Raw genomic sequence first — 25,070 nt, 5'->3', positions numbered from 1 at the left:
ATAATTTTAAAAGTTACTTTTAAAATTTTTTGAATTTAAACTAGGAAATTTTTTTTGGCACATTTAAAAAAAAAGAGTTTCTATTGTATTCGTCCAAAAATTCTTGTATTTTATATAAAAAATATTATTAATTTTATTTTAAAATTAAAAAAATTAAAATTGCATCTTTGGATACGTGATTTAAAAATAGTTTTTTTTAATATTATTTGGCATTGTTATCTGAAAATAATTTTTAAAAGCAAAGTGAAATAAATAACAATTTAAAAAAATAAGTATAAGTTATTTTTATGAGTTTTTGAAAATAAAAGAAAAATATGGGTTCATTCTTGTTTTTAAAAATTGTTTTTATGTTAAAAAATAAAAATTATTTTTTAAAAATAAATTTTAGAAAATATGACCGGGGCCTAATTTTAATTTTAACTTTATTATTTTTTTCCCTCAATTTCCTAACAATTAAACATTGTCTAAGTGAAAAATTCATCAAGAACTTTTGAATGGTTTAAGGATTGTTTTTTATTAGTAAATAGTTTTATATTGGGTTTGATACTCACGTGAAATATTCTAAAATGTCAAGTTTTTTTTTTTTTTTAAGTGAAAATTTCTTGACGTAAACGGTTTGCCCCGACAATCCCTGACGGGCCCATTAGAAATGCCATGTCTTTAAAAATCAAAGTCGTGAGTTAGTTTGTTAGCCCAATACTTTTTACTTAAAAGTTTGGCCCAAGCCCAATCAAGTGAATTTGGGTTGAAGGGCCAGAAAGTCTTGAATCTGCGTTGATGTGCTGCCAGCCCAATTGCTGTCAGCTATTTCTAAAAAATTATGAAAACTGAATACTGGCCCATTAAGGATGTGATGTAACACCTGTTTTCAGAATTTTATATTGGGATGAAGTCCAAGGTGTAGACCTTATCGTCTAAAATAAAATAATGATTTTATAATAGATGTCCTCATCTTCTATGACCATTAGCGCACAATTCTGCTCTAATGGATGAGAAAAGATTGCAAGTTTTATTATACATCAAATGGCAATAGAGGGCCCACCTAGAACTCCCTAGAATAACTGGAGAAAGCCAGAACAATGACGTATTCGCTGTATCTTCCGTACACGTGTACATCTGAGAATCTGTTGTAACTTCTCGAGTGTTCAAATGTTACGAACAAGCACCAAAGTTCTGCAAATCTGCACTTTCTCGTTATCCAAACACGTCTAATCTGATTCGAGAATATCATCCCATAAATGACGGCAGGCAGCGGCGGCGGGGGAATCAAGAAGAGGCAGCGTATCGGCTGCAACAGTCGCCTCTCCTCCACCGGTGCCGTCATCGATTCATGCTGCCTTGAAGGGACCGTAACGGAGGCCTCCCATAAGCCGTCGGGCCCCCGCCGCACCTCCTCCTCTGCTACCATTTCCGGCGGCTTCAATGACTCTGCTTCCGCTGACGTCGTCCTCCGACTCTTTCTCGAACCCTGCCCCTCCGATTCGGACTCCGAGTCCATTTCCACCCTCGATTCCTTCGTTCAAGACGACCTCCAGATCTACCTCCACTCTGACGTAATACGCCGCTCCAAGTACTTCTCCGCCTTACTATCCGACCGATGGCAGGGAGACTCCGGCGACGGGGACGATTCGCCCAAAATTTATCGGCTCAATTTCGGGGTTCCGGCGAGTACTGGAACGATCGACACGCATCTGACGGTTCTACAGCTTCTTTACACCAGCGATTTCTCCGGCGTGATCGAGAGCGCTTCAACGGCTCTGTTGATTCTCCCGGTGGCGCTGGAGCTGTTATTTGAGGATTGTGTGAGGTCTTGCGTTCGATTTCTGGAGGCTGTGCCGTGGACGGAGGAGGAAGAGAAGAGAGTTTTGAGTTTGATACCCCTTTTGAGAGAAGAAGAGTCTCGAGAGCTTCTGGATAGGGTTTCGCCTGCGAAGACGGATTCGTTGGAGGAAATGCTGTACGGATTGATTGTGGCGGCAATACATAACCATTCTAACATGGCTTTCGTGAAGGCTTTTGTGGCGAAGCTACTGAGGGAGTTCTCGTCGGGAGATTCGGCTAGGAGAGTTTTGGATCGTGCATTCGAAGCGAGTTTGAAGACTGTGAAGAGGTCGTTGGAAGAGTATTCGAGTCCGGACTTTAGAGGAGATCACAATGAGACGGAGGCGATTCAGAGGTTGAATCTGCACACGGCAATGACGAATGGAAGGCATTTGTTGTGGTTGATTGAGAGGATGATTGAGTTGAAAGTGGCGGACAAGGCTGTGCGCGAGTGGAGTGAGCAGTCGACATTCACGGCTGATTTGCAGAGGGCTTTTCGGGATGACGCCTGGAGGAATATTGTTCCAGGGCTTCCAGTTGTTGTGCTCAGATGCACCTGCAAGCTTGCCAATGCAGTTGCTTCTGGATCCATCTTGGCTGCTAGACCGGTATTTTCTCTTATTTATTTGATGATTTTATTACCTGTTCTATACAGTTCCCAGTAGCTCGTGGGTTTATACTTGCCTTGTTGTAGATTGTAGATTGGATGCTCCATATCCTTCCCTACCATATCTTGCATATCAATGAAGGTGCATTTTTTTTTGTCTGTATGCGATCTAGCTTGTGTCTTAGGTTTGGGATCTATATTGTATATCCTTCAATCTCTTGAATAACTATTGGGGTGGGCGCTAGCCGTTCTTTTCAACCCTGTGCCCCCAATGCATATAAACCCTACCAGTTCTACCATCTAATTTTTGTTGTGAATTTATTTAACTAGTATTTGATACAAAGGAATATTTTGCTCGATATATAAGTTTGAGAAGATGCTTTATAGTCCTTTGGGACCTTTCCTTTAAATTGTGAATTTCTAGTGATTGCTGTAATGTGGGCGCTAGACCATTTATTTTTCTCTGTCCTCCTGCAAAGCATGCTGGTGTTTATATTGCTGAATACCATTTACTTAGTGATAATTTTTTTATATTCTGTGTGAGGAAAGTTGAGTTGCTTGACCACTTCGGGAATTACAAAGATGTATAGTCGCCAATGGTTTGATCTTACATTATGTAATCATGTCAAACCGATGTATGCAGTTTGGTATCATGGGCATCCAATAGGTGTTCCCTAGTACCTATAGGGTGCAGGGCAGGAATCCATAAGTTTATCTATCATTTCATCTTTGTCATAATTGGTTATTAAGATCTCTATTATTTAGTCTTTGTTATTATTGGTTTGGTTTGAGATCCAAATTTCAACATCCCTCATTTCTGTTGTACATCCTTGTTAAATCATGATGAAACGATGTTACACAGTGTTACTTTAGCATGTTTGGGATTTGATTCCTTCTCTTATGAGCTGCTCCCATAAGTTGTAGTTATCACCTATGTAATTCCTAGCTGGCATTGAAAAAATCTACTTTGAAGTGTTGTTTCCGATCAAGAAGCACTGTAATTCCACACTTAGCTCCAGTTAGCACATATGGTTTGCCTAATAAAAAAAATAGGGACCCACAATCTGATGGGTCCCATTTAAGGAATCAATTGTACTTAATTTTAGGATCAATAGATGCACATCAACCATTTCATTTGCATACCTTCTCAGGGAAAAACTCCTGAAAGTTTCCTCATTCCAGGAATATTGGACAAATCAGTGGCTTGTCATTTAGTCCAGCATTCTATTTGTATAGTTGGTGTCTTAAATGAGGCCTATCGGATGGTGAGTTTATTCCTTTAAATAAGCAATTTTCGTGTGCTGCTGGCTGATGGATACTGAAAATGCTAACTGCTTCAAGCCTTGAATTGATTTGAAAAATCTTTTAGACTTTTTCTAAAAGTTGTACTCAGTGATTTTGTTGAAGAATGCTAGAAGTTATTAGCAAGAGAAAGCAAATCTTATAAGTTCTGTTGTCTTTTATTAATTTAAGTATTGCTATGACTTGCTACTCAAAATAATTTTTCTTTATGGGCAAAACGAGCAAAAATATTTTAAAAGTGTTTGAAAGATGACACAACAAAGTACACATAATGTATACAAATTGCGTCAACAGGCTAGAAAGAAGGAAGAGAGAAAACAGAAACACCTCTTGCTCCTTACTCTAAACTCAATCAATCTACAAATCTATCATTGTCATAGAATGATCATCTATGTATCCTCTAACCCAATCCAAAAAGATACATATAACTAAGGGCCTGTTTGGTTCCTGTTTTCAAGAACTGTTTTCTATTCTTGAAAACAAAAAACACAAAAAACTTGTTTGGGGAAAGGGGTGTGTTTTTGTTTTTTGTGTTTCCGTGTTCTCAAAAACCACTTTTTTGATAACAATAAAAAGATGTTTTCATTGTTTTTTCATTGTTCAAAGAATAGATTGTTTTTCGTGTTTTCTCCTTCTTTTTGTGTTTTCCTATCCCTTTTTTGTGTCTCCACAAAGGTGGGCCCTACCCAACCACCACACCCTCACCCACAAGCCCTTTCTTCTTTCTTAAATTATTGTAATTAATATACTTACACATGGTTATGAAGTCTTCCTTTATTTAAGAAAATTATAACTGGTGTAAAAATTTCAAAATGGAATAATTTTTTTAATTTAAATGAATTATGCATATGAAAATTATTTATATATTTATAATATTAAGTTAATAGAAGAAAACACTTTATTAATTAAAAAAAATAACTTTCAAATATGTTTTTTGTTTTACTTATTCTAAAAAACTTTTTTATTAACTCAATAAAACATGTTTTTTTTTTTTTATAACAAAAACTGTTTTCCAGAATTCAGTTCTTAAGTACAATTTTTTTTTTTCCTAAAAACACAAAAAACTGTTCTTAAAAACTGTTTTCAAAACAACAACCAAATAGGCCCTAAAGATTTGAGTGTTTTATTCCAAACATTTTGCAATTTCGAATTACTTACTATTTCTTTTCTTCAATAACATCCAGAATGGGTACAAAGGAGTGGCTTTCTAAGCTTTCTTCTGCTTCTTCCCCATAAAAGAATCACACCAACTCAGGAGATGCTCTCTCATAGAGGAGTGCATCACCCAAACCACTCCAAACAAAGAAAAAAGTAAAAAAATTAGGTACCAGAAGATTCTCACCTTGGAAATAGCGAAGGAGCATGTGATCAACCAACCAACTCTTCTTTCCTTTTACACATGTAACATCTGTTCAGAATAATCCTTCCCCTTCTTCTGACTTGATCAAGAGTTCACATCATTCGCCACACAGCTTTTCAAGCAAAGAGATTCACCTTTATTGGTGCTAATAGGTTCTAAACTATGCTTGTGGGGAAAGACTCACTTTTTCCTGGGGTTGAAAAAGTGTAGAAAGGTTTGACGGAAAACTTGCTACACTTGATTTCCTCCCAAACCAATTTATCCTCCTCACCCTTTTTAATTGAGCTTGATTGTAATCTCCAAAAAAAAGGTCTCCAGTCCTTCCAATTCCTTATTATGGAATTGTTTATGAAAGCAAGGACTCCATTGGTCCCCATCCCCAACTTGCTCCCACATAAATCTCTTTTTCAAAACACACTGTTGGCATCCCCACAAAACTATTGAAAGTTGCTAGCTTACGGAAGAGACAATTGGAGAGGTGCTTCTCCCCTGCTGGGCAATGGCTAAAGATCTCCTTTAACACATCCTCTCCCCTGTCCTCTCCACAGATCAGATCCCCTTGAAAATTCTCCAGAAACTACAATGACGTGCCATCTTGGAATACCATCCTCAATAGTCCACTTTCAGCTCCCATGAGCCCAGCAGAAGACCCGCCTTTGACTGTAGCAGATGTCCCCAACCGGGACAATCTTCTGGTAACTGACTCAACAACCCCCTTTCAGAACCAAACGACCTAGCCTCAAAGAGAGCTGGAAAGGGATAGAAAGAAAGCCTGCCCCCCTGACAAAGAAGCAAAAGACAGATCTGTGCCTTTGAACCAAGCTGCTTCAGCCAAAAGAACTTCATTGGCCCTGGACACCCTCCCCTTTGGTCCCTGGAGCCACACCAGCACAAGGGGGTCAATGTTGGAAGCCTCAGTGCAACCTCTTGCACTGGAAGGAGAAGAAATCTGGAAAGCCCTTTGGGCTTTCTTCTCTTTGCCTTTAACAGCAGCATTGGGCTTGCTCATACGGTCTTTGGCCAGGTACACTTCAAGGGGATTATTGGGTGGGCTGCAAGAGACTTTAACTGACCCATACATGCCCAGTCCACTCTTTGTTCCAATAATTCTACCAATTCCCACTTACTTCTTGCTATCCCTTTCTGCTTAAAATAATTTTATCTATTTCTTCTTCAAAATCAGCCAATTTCTGCTCACTTTTTTTTATTTCTTATGCAATGATCCTTTCTTGCCATGCATATAGTGGTAACTATGTTTAGTATCTATCAATATATTCTCTTCTAAGTTTTGTGGTTTGGTTATGGCTTGGAAGGGATGCTCTCACCATCAAAACTAGCAACTTGATGGATATTGGCCACAATTTATCCAAAGATGAAATTAAACAAATTTCTTTTGTTTTTCATGTCCGTTTTCTCTTTTTCCCTTTTAAATAGATAATTTTTTTTTTGTCCCCAAATGAAATTTTATCTATGCTTGATGGCCTTAGTCACATACAAGGTTTATGGATTGACCTCTATTGCATGTTTATGTGGATTGGACAGTCAATTTGCTACTTGTTCACTGATTCCTCTTTGAGGGCACAGTTGTTTGCACCCATATAGGTAACTTAATCAGTTGGTTTTCCTTGAAGTTAAGATATGCTGGGTCTGGGTTTCCTCTGTCATAGACAGGTTTGGAATTCACTACTAGTTCACTGATTCAATTTTGGTGGCACTGTTGTTTGCACTCCTATATAGGTAACTTTATCAGTCAGTTTTTCCTCAAATGCGAGTGTGGGTGTGGTGTCATAGTCGGGTTTGCATATGTATGTTTGAGAGTTTTCCTGATCTACTTGCAAATCCTAGTTCCTGCTGATGTCCAGTTCTGTATCTGTGCCTCATCTAATTCCCTTGCCCTTTTTCCTTAACATCCTGTTCATATTCCATATCATGGGATAATGTAGCTTTTCCCTGCATTTTAGGAATTTGTAAACATTCTCTTGCATTCTGTATTAGCTAGCTTATTGAATGACCATGTTTTGGATGATCCTTGTGTTAAGACTCCATTTGATTGACTTCTTTGTGCCACTAGCTGAAACTAGTGAAAACATTGAATTATGAGATCTTGTCCCTTCGAAACTGTTATCAATTTCTTTGCTTGCTTCAAGTGTTCCCAACTATTCTGAACTTCCAAAATTTGTGTACTTTTAAATGCTTTGTTAATTGTTAATGTTCTCAGCTAGTTTAGATGGTACACGTGTTAAATAACTTGAGTGATCTGCCATCACAATTGAACCATATTACCAACTGCAAGCTGATGAACAGCTTCTGAGAAACGGAAACTTCATATGGCTCACAACTGGTAATACCTTGTATTTGATTCTCAGAACATTTAGCCTTGACAGAACATGTTCTTCCATGCCAAGATTTTAGTTTTTCATTTCAGCATATAAATCCCATCTTACTAGAGGCCGCAGTGATTTTCTTGAACATTGGAACATATAATCAACATTTCTGGTCTTTCGGATATGATTCTGTATTTGAATTTATGTAAAATGAGATCCACGTCATGCCGTTTCTCTGAAACCAAACAAAACATGGCCAAGGGTTTTCTGTGTTAGGAGTCTTTGTTCCTTACTCTTGATATGTCGCAGCCTTTACTCCCTAACACCCACTAGTTATTAAAATCATAAACTCAGTAATGTATGACTGCTAAGCTTTGAATCATTACTGGACAGTGAAGAATGTGAGTTTTAATAATCAAAATCATCTTGTATGGCTAGGCTTTTTAATGCAGGAACTGGGCTAAATATCCTAACTTCGTATGGCTCACATAAGACTTCTTTATTTTTTCCAGGTGAGGATGAAGCTAGTTAAAGAGTGGCTTCCAGTGCTGATTGTATGCAAAGACAACGTCTCAGTGCTTCACACTCATAAATCACTGTACACAGAGCTGGAAGAGATATTTCTGAGAATCATCTCCACCTTTCCATTGTCAGATGCACAGGAGTTGTTGCAACAATGCCTCAGCTTTGCAACCCGAAACGTTGATGACTGCCCTCACTTGGTTACTGCCTTCAACACCTGGTTCTGTCGTGCAGCTCGACCCCCACAAGCTGACAGCCTTTGTTAGAATGTGGCAGTTGTTTGTGCATGGGCGACGCTTCGTCCATTAGTGGCCTTTGCAAATATTGTGCATACAAAATTAGCGTTATGAGTGTTACTTAACTGTGCATGTGTACATAGATCTGAATATTCCCTACTTTGCAATAGAAAACGAACTGGTTTAAGCACTCCCTATTTGATCACTGTGCTGGACTTTTAATTCGCATTTTCTAAAGCTAACAAGACGTATGCTTTTAGGGATATATCCCCCTCTCTGGAAACCTGTCTCCCAAGTTGGTTTGGAACCTCTTGAAACTCTAGGAGAGTGTGGTATGAACAACTTGTCTTAAAGGCGCTGTTTCATAAATTTTCCATTTTTCCGAACTTCTGCTTATTTCAAGCCTTCTCATGCCTTGCTTGGCGTAATTTTCTTTTTTTGGCTTTAGTTGAAAGGGGTTTTCGGTATCGTAAAAGTTTTATTAACAATAAAAGAATTTATTTCATGAGTTAAAATGAATTTTTATAAGAAGTAACATTTTTCTTTCTTATTAAGTTAATCATAAACTCTTTGAACAAAATTATCCAAAATAGGACCTCAGTGGTTCGTAGTTAGATTTTGACAGCGTTCTGGTTTTTATATATTGATTTTATATGACTCCTTGCAATGGTTCTCCTCTTCTTAAGTTTCTTATTTATTTCCACATTTTGCATAAAATTTTAAAACCATACATTCCAATGGAATAGAAAATTGAGACCATAAGCAAAGAGAACAACCCAAAGAAGGTTATCTAGATCTCTTTCCGATTCCATGATCATAGCTTCACTGCTATCAACACCCTTACTAAACTTACAAATCAGGGAAAGAAAAAAAAAATCACAAAAATAAAAGGTGACAGACTGAGGATCACAATCTACTAACAAGCTTATGTCCTACATAGTCGAGTGGCAGGAATGCTGGAAAAATTCCTGCAATTATGATAGTACCTTTGCATCGTGACGATGACCCTCTTATTCAAAGGCTCAATGGTCTCTGCAGTAGAACGTACCCGATTCATGCATTTCCTGCACTTATTTGCAAGATATGAGCCCCTCAGAAACACTACCAAGTTGGCTGTCCTCTTTGGGTTATGACTTATGGGAGCAGAATAGATGGTTACAGTAGCCGCCTTCTGAAGTTGTTGGTGGTGCCTTGGTAGGTCCTGACCAGCAGCCCCACTCCTATGCCGATTCCGAGACAAATGCTGAGGCCAATCCCAACACCCACCCTTACTCCAGCAGTGAACCATGAGAGTTCCCCATCTTCACCTTCCAAATACTCTGTCCCTGAGTACAAGGTGTTGTAGTCTTCATTTTCTGGTTTGTAGTTTGGGTGTTCCGATATCTGCAACATCTACAGAAATGGAATACAGGAGATTAGGTGCCAACTGAAGAGAATGTGATGTAGCAAATGATGAATGTGAATTATACTGAATTAGGATCCTTTGGCAGTTTTCCTGTGAGAAAAACCAATAATTAACAAAGGAGTTGTACAATTAAAATCGAATTATGAACGGAACTAGTAGTGTCACTCTGTCCCCCTAAGACGAGTTCGGTGTTAGGAGGAAAATAATCTAAATGAGCTTATAACCAGAGATATATATATATATATATATATATATACTTTGGGAGGTAAGCTGGTTTACACCAAACCAAAATCACGCAGGACTTGCATTACACATTGCTGCAGCTCTCAGTCTATGCTGCAAATGAACAGATGTTTGAAAGGAAGAGCACCATGTGGGATATGATATGTCCATTTTCATTCGGTATATGCTTCCTACTAGTGAACTGAGTGCAGTATGATCTCAAGTATAGCACAAACAAAACAGCTTTAACATCTTTACATTCATGAACAAATCAGTGAGTTTGTGTGTTTTATGGAGAAAGGATATAGCTGTTTTTCATTTTTTGCAGCCCATTAGGGACCTGCATACAAGATATTCTGGAAGCAACAAGATGACACTGCCCAATAAAGAAATATCAGGCTTAGGTATGTGTAACTGCAAAATTGTTAACCAATTTATTGAGAAATTCAAAAACACAAACGTTGGGAGAAGTGGGATCAAAGCTAACGACGTATCTGGACAGCCATGTCAGGATCAAACAGATCATGGAAAACATGTCCCACAAAATGAAGAAGAGAATACTATATTATCCCAGAGCGTAAAAACATGTGCCAGCCCCCCATACTCTCCTGACCCGTCTAGGATAAGATTGCATTCACCAGACAATAGCATCAATAATTTCTGCATTGAGAACATGGTACAAGAGAGTAAATCATTCAGGCAGCAATTACACAAGGGGACTAAACATGGGAGAGCTCAATGCATCACAAAAGTAGAAGATGAACAACATCATAAACTGGAATCGAAGCATATAAACTATTTTAAATTCAAGATTATGTTAGCAAGACAGTAGCACCACAAAATTGGATAAAATCCCATTAGCAAATACCTGTAAAGAAAGCCCAGCTGTTTCATCTTTCTGGCATTCAGTAGCATCATACTCTGGTATAGAATCCAACATGCCCTTCCGGATTTGCTTCTTCCTAAGGGTAAGTTGCAAAGTTTTAGTTAATATAATTGGAGTACCTGAGAAGCAACCCGCAATGTAAACCTCAATTGCTGGTGAAGCTGACTCTGGACCACCCATATATTGTTTCCCCTTCAAGAAGCTGGTGCCTGGGACTATGTCTAATTCACAAGTCATGCTCCATCTCTGGCCGATGTTTTTTGATTTTCCAGTGAACCCATTACTATTAGACATTTCTAAGACTCCATATAGCACTAGAACATCCTTATCAAAGACCTCAAACTTAACACTCCCTGTCATCCTCACACTATCAGTGCTCACAAATGTAGCTTCTTCAGATTTTTTATCTAACCGATCCCTTCTAAGAAGAGTTGATACACCATCTGAATAGATGCTACTTCTTACACCGTTTACTTCAAGAAGGGTATCTCGATTCAGTGGAATATGATTCAGAGTAAGGTACTCAGGAGTGGAATCATCAATCTCACATTTACTAACTCTAACATAGAAAACTCTTATATCCAGCCAAGATAATGATACCTTAATACAAGGCTGATAAGGAGAGTACCTCATGGTCCTATGACCATTATCAGTAAATCCATTTCCATTTGCTGGTTCATAAGATTTCTCCATGCTTTAGTGTTTAATCCTTCTCAATGAAAACCTTCCACATTGATTGAGATGAAGAAAGGGAACACCCAGAGAAATGAAGCTCATGATGGGCATGGAGAACCTGCAGAAACACCCATAAAGCAAAATCAGAGCAGTTCATACAACATAAGTCAGGCACTTCCAGCGAAAACAAGAACAAATTAGAAACCTAACTGCTCAGAAAATGAGAAGAGAGGGGGAAAGGGAGTCTGAATTCTTATAGAAAAGAGACAAAGCCCAACTATTCTACATGGGAAAACAACTTTCTCTTCATAATCAAAGAAACCCAATTGAGAGGGACAGGCCCCCTTAATAAAGAAGATGGAAAAGGGAGAGAAGAAGGCAAACTCAGTCTCAGGAAGGAAATGAAACCCATCAACACAAAGCGCTTAAGCAAAAGATTGGGACCTTTAGATGCTACTTTTGATTTATGATGGAATTGAATTAAAGAAAGAAACAAGAAGTAATTGAGAAAGGAATATTCAACCAGGCAAAAACATCTAAACACAGAAACAAAACAACAAAAAGATAAAAGAAGGGATAAGAAGATGGAACAGAAAAATGAAAAATACATCATAAGAGAAGCCAATTTGAGGTGTTGAAACCCACCCAAACTTGATAGCAAAAGCTGAATTGACTTCTAGCCACTCTGGAGAGAAAAACAAAAAATAATGATCAGCCCACAACACCAATTTAGCACATTAAAAACAAAAAAATATTGATTTGAACAGTAGATAAACCTACCAGCAGCGCCAAAGCAGAGAAGATAAAACACTTGAAAAGAATTTGATATGAATGTCTAATAAATATTAAAGCCGTCTAATTATACTGCAAACTCCCTGAGCAGTGATGCTCAGGAGAAACAGACAAGATGTATCCCCACAAGGTCCAACAAATTTGCAGGCAATACACGATATATAGACACGTCACACAAACAAACAAAATTATGAATTTCTTTTAATGAACAGAAAAAAAAAATCACCACACATATCTTCAACAGGGAAAAAAAGTGTAGATTTTTGCATGAATTTATGATTCCCAAGGTTAGATTAATACATGTATTCAGGTGATTTTTCTTATCAAGTTCTCTGTAGTTGTTGAGATACATACATATAAAACCTAACAAGGATCATGTGTATGATTGCTTTTATTGCAAACAGGGTAGTTAAAGTCACCATAGCAATGAAAACAGCTTTGAATACGTTATATGGAAAGCAACATTATAAAAAATAAAAGAAAAATGATTATCAAACCCTAGAAATAAAAACCCACCACAAAAATCTGACAAAACAGAGCTTTCTGCCTTTACTTCTGTGGCCCCAATACAGTCTACGTAATCCAATTAGCGGTTCTCATAATTTCTCAAATCGCTTTCAAAATACAAAAACAAAAAGGAAAAAGAAATGAATCACTGTGGCCACAATGAATTAGACGAGAAATGGAGAGCAACCCAGTTCCTCAAATTCATCAAACAATACTGGGTAGTCGTTTGTTTTTGCCCTTTTGCTTTGGTTGGATGGTTGGCTTGTTACTATTTTATTAAAGATTCCGAAGGGAAGTTTTAGAGGGGAAAAAAAATATGGGTCGGAGGTGGGGTCACTCTGTATCTAATATTCTACAGATCTTATCCAAGAGAGAAGAGAAAACAGGTTCACAAATCCGATGTATTGAAAACGATGTACAAATATTTTCGGATTTTTGTATATAACAGCTCACTGTACAGACTCTGTCTGATTGCTGAGGTGGTTGGTGGAGAGAGATATTATCTGGTCAGTATAAGTGTATAACCCATCTGCAGGGTTGGTTAAGTGTTGAATATTTCAAAAAGGGTTTTAAAATAATAACCATCATTTTTAAAAAGATTTAATTAGATATATTTTTATTAATAAAAAATATCAACCTCAGGTCCCTAATCTATTTTTCAATGTATACAAACTCCATAAACTCATATTCATAATGTAATAAGGTTCATATTATCATCCTCTCAATATTACTTACATAATCTTTAAAGTTTATATTTTTATATTGTATGATTAACTGACACATTTTAACTTCCAAAGAGTATATATCAAATTCAAATTAAAAAACTATCATAACTATAGAAATCCTAAATGTATATCCTTAGAACAATAACCTCATAGGATACACTATTTGAATTCCATGAAATATTATAATCTCTCAAATGAGTAACCTAATCCATAGAGAATAGATGACCTCCTTATGATCTCATTTATAGATAAAACTCACTACAAACTCAATATTCTCTTAAGGTTGAGAAATCATATAGTATAATAGTTTGGTGAGATCATGACTATCCGATAATTGATGTTATAATTTACCAGATGTCATATCCAATGTATAATCAAACATATTAGTGCACTTACCATGGGAACCCCTTCTTGGTAACCAAGTCCAGCCATCTCTCAAGTTAGGAGATATACTCACTACACCCTCAAATATATTGTCTATGTTCATAAATCAACTATGAACTAATCATTTACTTTCAAGGAACTCATAATTTAGATCTTTTATACAATTCCTAATACACCCAAATAATGTACAATACAAAATATGCTAGATCAAAATGCTTAAAAGGTATAACGCATGAGACTGCTAGATAAGTTAGTGTGAAACCAAGGTTTGGTTAATCTTGATTTTGATGATAACAAAATAAGGTTTAGAACTAATGATTATATTTCAAGTGTGATTAGGTAAGATGATTTTCGAAGTGGCAATCACAAAGACAAATCAAGCCAAGAAGAAATCATAAAGAAGAATACCACCTCAAAGAGAAGTGTTTTTCAAAACCCAAGTTTCATAAGATTTCTTTGTAAGGTTGTTGATGCACTAGGATTTTCATGCATTAAATTCTTTACTTATGCACCAAAATCATCCAAAAGTTATTTTGTTTTAAATATTTTAAGAATTAGATGATTTCATATTTTCAACTAAAATCTTGTGTTAAATGCTTTTCAAACTTGTTTTAAAAGGTTTTAAATTGAAAAAGTTGGTTGTTGAGCCAAAAAACAGCTCAACCGATTGAAATAAATGAGGAATCGGTCGATCGGAAGCTCAACCGGTCGAGGTCTAAGTCGACCCCCAGCTCAACCAGTCGAGGCCCAAGTAGACCCCCAGCTCAATCGGTCGAGGGTGCAAAAAAACTTTCTCTTTCTTCCATAACAGTTGTTCAACCGGTCAAGGTTGAACCTCAACCGATTGAGGTCCGGTCGAGGTCCAACGGTCACCTGCCAAGTATTAAATGCTAACGGCTAGTCAACTGGTCGACCCTTAGCTCGACCGGTCGAACCCCCAAACGGCTAGTTTGGTTTTCTCTTCTATAAAAAGGCTCCAATCTTCATTGTTTAAAAAACTTAACCTTCCCAAACCTTTCTTGATTGTATTTGAGCTTGTTTTTTAGTGCACCATTGTTCTAAAACTTGCATATCTTTAGTGCACCCTTCAATCCTAGTTTTCTTGTATCATTTGAACTTAAAGTTTTTATGTTAGGATTTTTGTGATATCATTTATTTGTAAATATTTGAGATGAAGTTTTTCAAGAGTGTGATATCTCTTGAGAAGTATAAAGGGTGCTTGGAGCCAAAAGTCCAAGAGGGTGAATTGGAACCATAATCCAATTGTATTACTTGAAGGCTTGGTTTGGAAGCCTTGAATTAGTGGAACCTCAAGCTTGGGATTGAAACTAGAGGAAAGTGGATGTAGGTCGGGTTGCGCCGAACCACTATAAACTCTTGTGTTTGCATTCTCTCTTCCCTACTCTTTAATTTACATGCAATTGTCTTTATATTGCTTATTATATACTTGCATATAATTGTCTCTTACATTCAATAGTTTAAATTTGCAAAAAGAGACCATCACCCTATTCACCCCCCCTCTAGGGTGATTACCATAGGTTGGATTAGCCTAATTTTTCTAACAGTTAGGAAATATAAATTTTATTAATAAATATCAATAATAAATCCATCATTGTTACATTAAGTTATGTTTTTAAGAGCTTTATTCTAACATTAGTAATATTAGAACCCTTGGTAAAAAATGCCCCAAGCAAGTAGGGATGATGCTAAATAATTTACGCAACCTGATATTTAGTGGTCCCACACCACAATATTATGCTTCAAATAAGTAAAACTATATTTTGGGGAAAATATATGAAGAACAATGGGACAACCACTTTAAGGGGCGATCACTTGCCTATTATGCTTTTTTTCGAGGATATTTTTGGTCAAACATATAAAAAGACATTACCCTCTATGTATTCAAATTGATAGGTGCTAACAATACGTGCCTATCTTATACCTTTGGACATCTTACTCTCATTATCAGTACATGTTTGTTCACATAATGGGGGCTAGACATTATCAAACCGTTTGCCTACATCACTTGTGCAAAAGTGCTACCTTCTCATCGCCATCAACTACTTCACCAAGTATGTTGAGGTAGAAGTGTATTCTAATATCCAAAACTTAGATGCAAAGAAATTCGTATAGAAGAATATACCATGTCAATTCAGGATCCCTCATACACTAGTGTTCAACAATGGGTTACAATTTGGTAGTCACCCCTCTTCATGTCTTTTTATGAGAATCTTAATATTCAGAACTTTTACTCGACTCTAAGGTTCCCATAAAGCAATAATTAGACCAAAGTTATGAATTGAACCATTCATGATTACCTTAAGAGAAAAATAGAGAAGACTAAAGGCAAATGGGTACATAAACTACATAAAGTATTTTTGGTGTACCAAACTACTAAGTAGAATATGATTAGTGAGACCTCTTTCTCATTCGCATTCAGTAGGAGGGTCATTATTCCTATTAAGATATGCATTCCCACAAAACGATGGTGGCTTGTAGACTAGCCTAAGTACTAATCCTTTATTGATGTGTTGATTCCCTGTAGACGTATCCAGACCCAAGACAAGCCTTAAAATTTGGCCCTCCGCTCCTATGCTCGCACTATTGTATCTAAATAGGAGGCAATTGTTAGGATAAAACCTTTACAAGTAAGACATAATTTAACAAATTTGGAATTTATTATTTATTTAATATTATTTCAATTTCACTTTTATCTATCATTATTCCATGTGTTTCATCTTACAAGCATTCTAGTCTAACATCTCTTGCATTGTACATGACTTGAGGATATTAGGGGTTATATGGAAGATACAAATTATGGATTCTTTACAAGTAGATGATTCGTTCATAGTTGATTTGTGGACTTAGGCAATCCTTTTAAGGTTGTAGCATTAACTTCAAATTGGAGGGATGGTTGGTCTCGATCATTGGGATGAGGTTCCCATGGTGAAGACATTATTGTATACAATTACACATTAGACATGACTTACGATGAGCCGTGACGTAAAACTATTGGGTAGTCATGATTTCACCAAGTCAATATGTTGTATTGTCTTTTACTTGAGAGAATATTGAACATATACCAAAGTTTGCAATGATTTTGGCCTACTAGTGATATCCTAAAGTGATTATATATTCCCTATAAATTGAACCACTATTGATAAAAGTTGATAGTAACAAGTATTCTCAATAGAAGTACCATGATATTCCATGGACTTTGAGGCAACGTATCCCCTTGAATGATCCTAAAGATACGTGATTATATGTGGTCGTAGTAATTTCTTAACTGAAATTTGACATATGCTCTCGTGAACTAGATATGTTAGTTTATCACAAAATCGAAAGATCTGTAACTTAAAGATTGTAAAGGTAATCTTGAGAGACTAATAGCATTCACCTTATTAGATTACAAATGCTAGTTCATGGTGAGATTGCATAAGGTCATGGGCCTAAGCACTTTGTGTCATTATTATTTACATAGGATACTAGAGTGCAATTGACTTTTTGTAATGAGATGTTGAATAAACTTCAGAATGAGATTTTGAGTAAACTTCATAATGAGATTTTGAGGAAGCCAATATTGTCTTATAGGTGCCAACAATCCTCACTTAAACTCATATTCCTTAATGACATGGTTTTGAGGATTGGATTGATTCTTAGTTCACTTATGTGCATAAGGGCATTTTGATAAATATGTGAGGTTGTATATGAGTTAGTGAACGGTACCTCTGAATTAAGCTAATTGATTAATTGAAACCTTATTAGGTTAATTAATCAATTAAAACATTTTTTGGGTTAAATTAAGTGACTTAAGCTCAAGGTAAGCTCAAGTTACTTAAACCTATAGGAAGCCTATAAATACCCCTTTAAGGGTTAAGGCTTCAAACTTTTTTCATTCTCCCTTACGTTTCAGAGAGAGAACCCATAGCCTTTATTCTTCAAATCTCCATCATCTAAGTGCCAAATTTCAATGAGGAGTTATCGAGTGGAAGATTAATGGGTTAATAAGATCTATAATGACTATTTCATATTCGACACATGTTTACATTGATATGAAATGATATGGGAATGTCCAAATCTTTGGTAAGCATATCTAATGCATGATACTAGATTTGATTTTGGTTTTGAATGCTTCCATTGCTAAGATCTAGTAGCCTTGGGAGTTTTGTATGCACCTAAGGAGATCTAAGCACAAAAAATGAAAGAATCTAAGTAATGACTATATTTACTTGGCATCAAAATTGGATCATAAACCTAGAGCTAATTATTTTCCAATTATCTCATATTCCCTACGATCTCTTAATTAACTTGATCATCAGAGAGAAATGGTTAGGTACTGACTTATTTTCTTCTATATAAGAGTTTGCTTCAAATGAGTCGAATGGTTTGTGATAGTTAACCATCAAGGTTAGGTCTTATTGGGCATGCCCATCTATTAGTCTACTCCATAAATCTATAGACAAGCAATAGACAAAAAAGGGTTTGATGTTTTATTTTTTGTTGAAGATGTGTTAATTGGTTTCCATAAGGATTTTTAAGCAAAACAAAGTGCATAAACACGTTGGGCATGCAAATCTCTCTGCTATTTTATAAAAGGGTTAATTTCATTCACCTCCCTAAGACTTTGCCTAAATACACTCGACTCTCGTTGGTTTCAAATTTAATCAAATGCCTTTTCTATTTTTAGTGAGAAAGAAGGTATGTAAAAATAATAAATGAAAAATATATGAGAAATATTTCATAAAATTTTAAATAAATGAAGGTTAATTGTATTTAACCAAAACTTTAGGAAAGATGAATGAAATTAGCATTTTATAAAAAATTATTAAATATAATATTATAGTAAATAAATCATTTTTTTTAAAGGGAAAATCATTTTTTTGCTCTCGTGTGCCCCAATTATGTATCTCCGCGTAGGTGAAATTTATAACCATTTCATTTATGATATAGTCATCCAAAAGGGTTTGTCGTATCAAATATATTTATTAAATCTATTTGACATGAATAAAACAAAAATATGGTTGAGAATATTAAGAATATGAACTATATATATATATATATATATATAATGGAAGCATCTATCTTTTTCCAAATATTGATTTTTTCGAAGAAAATTAAAAGCTTATTTGAAAATTATTTTTAAAAACAATTTTTTGTTTTAAAAAATAGAAAAGTGTTTTTTAGAGTTAAAAACACATTTAGTAATTGTTTTAAGTTATTTTCACATATTTTATATAAATCATTTCAAAAAATAATTATACAATAGAAATCAATAAAAAATATTATTAAAAAAAAATGAAAATAAAAACATTTTAAATTCTCAAACATTATTGAAAACAAAATTGTTTTTCAAACGGACTGCCTGAAAATTTATTTTCTGAAATTGTTCTTTGAAAACGTTGTCCAACGAAATCCATGTGAATTTTAGACAACGTGGTTCCAATTTACAAACTTCTGGAGCACACACCCCGGGAAAGAAACTCCAATAATATGTTAAGGTCTTTGGTAATGTGGACCACCTGGCTGAATTCTATCTTTCCACATTCTCATGACAGCTTGTGAGCATAGCCGATCATCTTCTGTATTTCCCACTGCCTATGCTCCATATGAATGTCCTATCGTGGATACCCTAGGGAGGTAGAAAATGACCTGGTTGATGGCAAAATCCCTAACTTCCTCTTATTTATTTATTTATTTTTTTAATAAAAAAATGTTTTAAAAAAAGCAGTTTTTGAAAACACTTCCTAAAATTAGTTTAAGAATTTAAAGAGGTGTTTAATACACGAGAATAGAGAATGAAAATGAATATTTTGTTTTTAATTTAAATGAATTTGGTGAAGTTAGGAATTTAAGATTAGAATGATTATTTGTTTCCATTATAATATTTATTAATAATAGAAATGAAAATGAAAAATAAATGAATTGACAATAATACTCTTATATATAGTTTAATTTTTTTTTTTTTTTTAAAAAGTAAAATTTGAGGGTGTTTGTTTTTTTAGTTTTTTGTTGAAAATAATTTACTTTCAGACTTTATATTATTTGTTTTTCTATTTTTTTATGACTTATTATAAACTTTTTGTTGAAAAAAAAAACCAAAATATTTGACTTTTTCTAAATGGAAAAAACAATATGTTGAGTTTTCTTTACTTTTTAATGCTTAATAGAAATAAAATATTACAAAAATAAACAACTTAATACTTAATATAATTAAACATTGAAGTTCTATTTAGAATTAAGTAAAAAATACAAATACTATCTAAAAAAATAATCTTGTTATGAGATGAAGAAGTACCGGGCTTCATGAATGAAATCTAAGAATAAAATAATAATTTTAGATTATTTATATTTTCCTCAGAGTCAAATCAATCGGAATACCACCATGAATTGAAATCTTACTCGTAAATGAGATTTGGTTTCTATCAAATTATTTTTTATTTCATTCTTATCTAAACATAAGGAAGGGAGAGAAGAAATAAGATGTCTATTCCTACTCTCATTCCTATGTACTAAACACCCCTTAAATGTTTTCAATTTATTTTTAATATTTTTAAAAATAAATTTTATATATATAGTATTTTATTTTTAATAATTTAAAAAATATTATCTAAAACATCAAAAGTATTTATTTTGAAGGACAAAAAATCATTTTTTATTTTTCTGATTATCGAATAACTTTTCTTATAGTTTTTTTAGAAAACAAATTAATAATAAATACCAAAACAACACCGAAGAAGTTTGTTGTCACAGTAAAACATGGGTTTCGAGAAAGAGCACGTGAAAACAAAATGGGTAGGCCAGGACTTCACGTGATAACCACATGGCCATTAAAAATTACCGATCACGCGGGTGCCACGAGATGAAAATCGGTGTTGGGCCATTGTCGTTTAGGGGCCGGTGGAGCATCATAAATTTTTCTCAAACGGGTCCCACTAAGGATTAATCACTGATTAAAAACGAATCTCGCTTTTTTGGTACGTTGCTTTTTTTTTCTACCTTTATCCTGTCTTATCTCTTTATAGACTTCAGAAACTAATCCTCGACCGTCAAAGGATCATTTTTCCAAGGAATGACATTATTGCATGCCTAATAATTTGAAAAATAAATAAATGTTCTGATTTGGAAAGCCAAGGTTATCATGTCAAACACAAAGTAAGGTTAGTTGAAAAAATATCTTATCTTTATCATTTTGTTAGCTTTGATAAAGATTTTTTTCTCCTATTGTGGATGTCATCCATCCAAGTTGGATGTCAAAACATTTTCCTCATGATGATTTGAAGGAGGAAATCTACATGCGACAAAGAACTTGATTTACAAATTCATTGTTGTTTTATAATAAGTGGATGATGGGCTAATTGTAGGAAAAGATGTCTGAACCAAAGAATGATTTGAGCAAATCTTTTGACACGAAGGTTTGGAGCATGCAAAATAAATTCTAGATATGGAAATTATGTCTGATAATCATTCAAGCATGGTTGCACGGGACATGGGCTCCTACATGGACTGGGCCAACCGAAGATTAGCATTCAGGCCCAAATCAGACCTCAACTGTGGCAATATTGAAGCCCTCCCCATAATGTCCTTGAACAGTTGCTCCTCTCTACGGTGATGTTTATTAAATCCCAGGCTGAAATTCTGAACTCGTCATCTCTAGGCCTCTCCTGCAAGCTACCCTCTGACGAATAAATCCCTAATAAGCTACTAGCTCTTCATTTCCGATGCCCAAAAGACAATATGCCAATCCCCAACATAAGAGAGTAAGACACTAAGAACCTGTTTGACAGTGATTTTAGAAAACGCTTCTAACATTTTTAACATTTAAATTTTTTTATTATTTAAGTATAATAAATACTAAAAACATTTTCTAGAATCACTGCCACACACAGTATAAGAGTCTGTTAATGCTTTTGAAGAAAACTAAGGCGATTGATAAAATTTATAAAGCAATTTTAAAATATTGAAAAATTACTTATAGTATTTTCTAGAAAAACATTTGATAGATAATTCCCCTAAAAATGTTTTTAAAGAAAAAAATATTTCAACTACAATCCCCAAAAGCACCCTTTAACTCCGTTACAGATCTGAAGAATTCTAGCATTCGATCAAGAAGACAGGATCCTAGTGGCTTTAGAAATGCTAGGATGGAACAACAGATGAAGAGTTACTTCAGATGTGTTCATTGCCATTCATCCTTGCATTCTTTGAATAGCAACAAACCCAGTATTTTCACAAACAAGTACTGGTTTGGGAACACATTATTTGGGAGAGCAATGGATTGAAGATATCTAAAATTTTCGAAACATCTAGAATTACAGGATGCATTGGCAAAGATCCATACTAGTTTGATACTCTTGGCCAGGGAAATAACTTACACCAAGCAGTGGTCATGAATGGAAAAGCAATGGAAGAAGTGGTGGAACCAACAAAAGTACAGACACTGCTCAACTTGCAGCCAATTTTGATTGAAGCGACTGAAACCTTGAGTCTTTGTCACCGAGGAACTGCAAAGTCTAGGGAATAGCCCATGAAGAAAGATACAAGATAATCAGTAGATGGAAATATTTTCTCTGGGGAATGATAAATTTGTCTGAGTAGTGAAGAAGTGTATAGCAAGTTGAAGAAGAAATGGCACTTCATAAAAGACCAAAACACCACCCAAGCAAACTCTTAAGGACAAAAGGAAAACAAGAACGCATCAAACCCTGGGTAAAAGCCTGCTCATACTGCTGCTGGATCAGTATCAATGGCTGCTACTAGAAATGCCCTACCATCTTCACTATTAAAAATGAGCATGTTGAGAGTTTAATTTGGGTATGCCTTATGCCTTTAAGCCCTTAAGCTGATTAGAATGTAGAGGTACATATTTCTGAGTTATCAGAATATGTGCAAGTGTATACAGTTTCACAAGAGGGTGGACCATAAACCTTAGGCAACACAGCCAAGTACGATGTAATGACATATTAGCAAGTGGAGCTAATGTGATAAATTCCTCAATTGGATATGTGCAAATATTAAAAAAATACAGTAATATATGGTTTCATCGGATAATAAATAATTGATGATATTACTTATTTCACTAAAAACTTGTGTAATAAGGATACCCTAGTTTGTCAAGCTTTGCACAAAGAGACTGCCCAAGTGCCAGACTGTGACTAAACCCTAAAGCACCGATCCTATGTCATAGTTCATTTTGTTTTGGGATCACTGTACCAAACACCCCACATCTTGTTGAAACAGGTCATATGGTTTATCTAAGATTGGGCGGAGAAGTGGCTGCCGCATAATTGAAATACTAGGAAATTACTTAGGAAGGGATTGAATTGCATTCAATAGTGATCAGTCATTTCTTCACTCTTTTGCCTCAGCTTTTAATCACACTTGAGCTTTACAGCTTATGCATGTTCTTGAAAGCTAAAATCTTTCAAATCTTCTAGTGATTCAATAATTTTTGTATGATAAATTTTCCTTGTTCTCTAATTAAAAATCTCTAAAATCAATGATGAATCTTCAATTCTAAATAAGATCAGCAAATCTACATAAAAAAAAAATAGTATTGAACGAAAAATCCTAAAGAATGTAGTATTTAATGACTTTAAGAATGTTTGAACAAGGTCTAAATACGAGCTGCTTTAAATCCTCAAACAAAACCACTCAAAGGAGAAACTTCAATTAAAATAGACTTCAAAATAAATCAATTGAAAGCTATCACAACATTATTCCAGAATCCAAGGCAAACCAATGACAGAATATCAAGGATTACAGCCATCTGTAACATCTCTATATGCTATTCCTTGAAAGAAGTAAACCCCCACAATCTAAATGCCCAAGCTTTTACAATGTTCATATATACAAGTGTATGTTCCTTTTCAGCTGTACCTTATTTCTAAAAAATGTTCTAATTGTACTGCATTTCTAAGCTGAAAGAAAAACAATACCCCAAAGCGTCAACTACATGTTCAATATGCATTGGCTCTAAATAATTATAAGGACACATGATGAGGCATCAGACCACATCACCATGAGTTGATCTTGCAAATGGATTTCCTTCACAGAAGACTATGATTGTACATGTCAAAGTCTCGAACAATTTTTTTTTCTTCTCAAATTTACAAAATATAGATTAACCCCAATCTAACATCAAGTAAAATGAAACACACCAAAATTAAAAATGAAGTTTCCAACAAAAAAACCAATGTTAGCATGAAGCATATTTATTACAATGAGAAAGCATTTTGCCATTTTCTTTCATGCATTGTCTACAAAACACTAATTTAGAAGCCAAAAAGGCAGGCCAAGGAAATTTCTTGAGCACAAAACCAAATTGTTCAAGGAAAAGGTAACAATAGGAATAAGTAACTCAGTCAATTAAGCTGCAGATTCCAAGAACAAACTTCGTGACTTGAAGGACTTTTTTTTGGAAAAAAAACCCATTCAAATATCTTCCCTATAGATCCTGCGGGCCTTGTCACAAAGGCAATGCACGTCCTATAACAGCAAGTAGAATATCATGTCAGAAGAGGCATCTATCAACACTTCATTGCTACAAGATTGAATTCTAAATCCATTGATTTGCTAAACATAGGGCCCTAAACCTAATGATTCATTTGAGTAATCAAATATCTTGACAGAAATCATCTTATAAAAAAGGAAAAGGGAAAAAAGAAATTCAGAAGCACGGAAAACTGAAAAACTGAAGAAGAGTTCAACATCGTCGATATGAAAAGGAATAAAACTTGAAGAGGAGAAGAAAGAAACCTTGGGAAAGCCAGCTCCAGGAGGTGGAATCAACGGCAATGAAGGATTTGAGGCGAGCAGAAGCAACGGCGCTGTGAAGCGGCATCAGAGATTCCACACTTCCTAACGCCGAAAGGATCCTGAAAACAAAAGAAACAATATTATTTTTTCTGAACAAAAAGAAGAAGAAGAAGTAGATGATGATAATCAGAAGACTATACCTGGAAGCGCAGGGCATGGGTCTTGTGGAAGAAGAAAATGGAGAAGCCAATGGCTTTGAAGAAAGGGTTTTGGGGATTAGGGCTTTGGATCGAGAAGCCAGAGACTTTGTGCCAGCCATTACCGCTGATCTGCAAACCCCAGCCATCTCAATGCCTGGAGGATTCAGAGAAGAAAAATGAGAAATCCGGAAAATGGACAACTCCCTTAAACCCTACAACCCCTTCTTTTCGGCATTCCACTAAAACGACGTCGTCACAGCTTAGTACCGACTCTACTGAGTCTACTGACCACTAAGCCAAACCATCGACTGTCTAGTGTTTTCTGTTTTCATAAATGAGAGCAGAAA

At 35.3% G+C, this 25,070-nt stretch overlaps 3 protein-coding genes across 11 annotated transcripts; 1 reads left to right on the top strand and 2 right to left on the bottom strand.

The window, feature by feature from the left end:
• The first annotated feature begins 985 nt into the window (after positions 1–985).
• LOC117911134 (BTB/POZ domain-containing protein At1g63850-like) lies at positions 986–8,369 on the top strand. 4 transcript variants are annotated; one of them, XM_034825338.1, is made up of 2 exons: positions 986–2,429; positions 2,516–3,391. In XM_034825338.1, the coding sequence occupies exons 1-2, from the start codon at positions 1,239–1,241 to the stop codon at positions 2,648–2,650; spliced, it is 1,326 nt and encodes a 441-aa protein (XP_034681229.1). In that variant the 5' UTR covers positions 986–1,238; the 3' UTR covers positions 2,651–3,391. The 4 variants fall into 4 exon arrangements, with proteins under 4 accessions (XP_034681229.1, XP_034681231.1, XP_034681230.1 ...); XM_034825340.1 differs by lacking the exon at positions 2,516–3,391 and adding an exon at positions 5,639–6,085 and having other exon boundaries at positions 989–2,429; XM_034825339.1 differs by lacking the exon at positions 2,516–3,391 and adding an exon at positions 3,611–4,229 and having other exon boundaries at positions 989–2,429.
• A 508-nt stretch (positions 8,370–8,877) lies between these two features.
• Positions 8,878–12,323, bottom strand: LOC117911463 (uncharacterized protein At1g01500-like). Of its 5 annotated transcripts, XM_034825853.1 has the most exons (4): positions 12,141–12,323; positions 12,006–12,045; positions 10,668–11,478; positions 8,878–9,564 (listed from the first exon to the last, which is right to left on the bottom strand). In XM_034825853.1, exons 3-4 carry the CDS (start codon positions 11,376–11,378, stop codon positions 9,328–9,330), a joined length of 948 nt encoding a protein of 315 aa, XP_034681744.1. In that variant the 5' UTR covers positions 11,379–11,478; positions 12,006–12,045; positions 12,141–12,323; the 3' UTR covers positions 8,878–9,327. The 5 variants fall into 5 exon arrangements, with proteins under 5 accessions (XP_034681744.1, XP_034681746.1, XP_034681745.1 ...); XM_034825855.1 differs by lacking the exon at positions 12,141–12,323 and having other exon boundaries at positions 11,969–12,045; XM_034825854.1 differs by lacking the exons at positions 12,006–12,045; positions 12,141–12,323 and adding an exon at positions 11,571–11,929.
• A 9,606-nt stretch (positions 12,324–21,929) lies between these two features.
• LOC117910140 (protein NUCLEAR FUSION DEFECTIVE 6, chloroplastic/mitochondrial) lies at positions 21,930–24,990 on the bottom strand. Of its 2 annotated transcripts, none has more exons than XM_034824202.1 (3): positions 24,724–24,990; positions 24,524–24,642; positions 21,930–22,278 (listed from the first exon to the last, which is right to left on the bottom strand). In XM_034824202.1, exons 1-3 carry the CDS (start codon positions 24,867–24,869, stop codon positions 22,259–22,261), a joined length of 285 nt encoding a protein of 94 aa, XP_034680093.1. In that variant the 5' UTR covers positions 24,870–24,990; the 3' UTR covers positions 21,930–22,258. The 2 variants fall into 2 exon arrangements, with proteins under 2 accessions (XP_034680093.1, XP_034680087.1); XM_034824196.1 differs by lacking the exon at positions 21,930–22,278 and adding an exon at positions 23,906–24,253 and having other exon boundaries at positions 24,724–24,987.
• Positions 24,991–25,070: the final 80 nt, after the last annotated feature.

The sequence above is a fragment of the Vitis riparia genome, chromosome 3, assembly GCF_004353265.1.
Source record: "Vitis riparia cultivar Riparia Gloire de Montpellier isolate 1030 chromosome 3, EGFV_Vit.rip_1.0, whole genome shotgun sequence".
In the NCBI taxonomy this organism is placed as follows: Eukaryota; Viridiplantae; Streptophyta; class Magnoliopsida; order Vitales; family Vitaceae; genus Vitis; species Vitis riparia.
The sequence above is the reverse complement of the archived record's forward strand: the minus strand, read 5'-3'. Positions and strand labels throughout refer to the sequence as shown.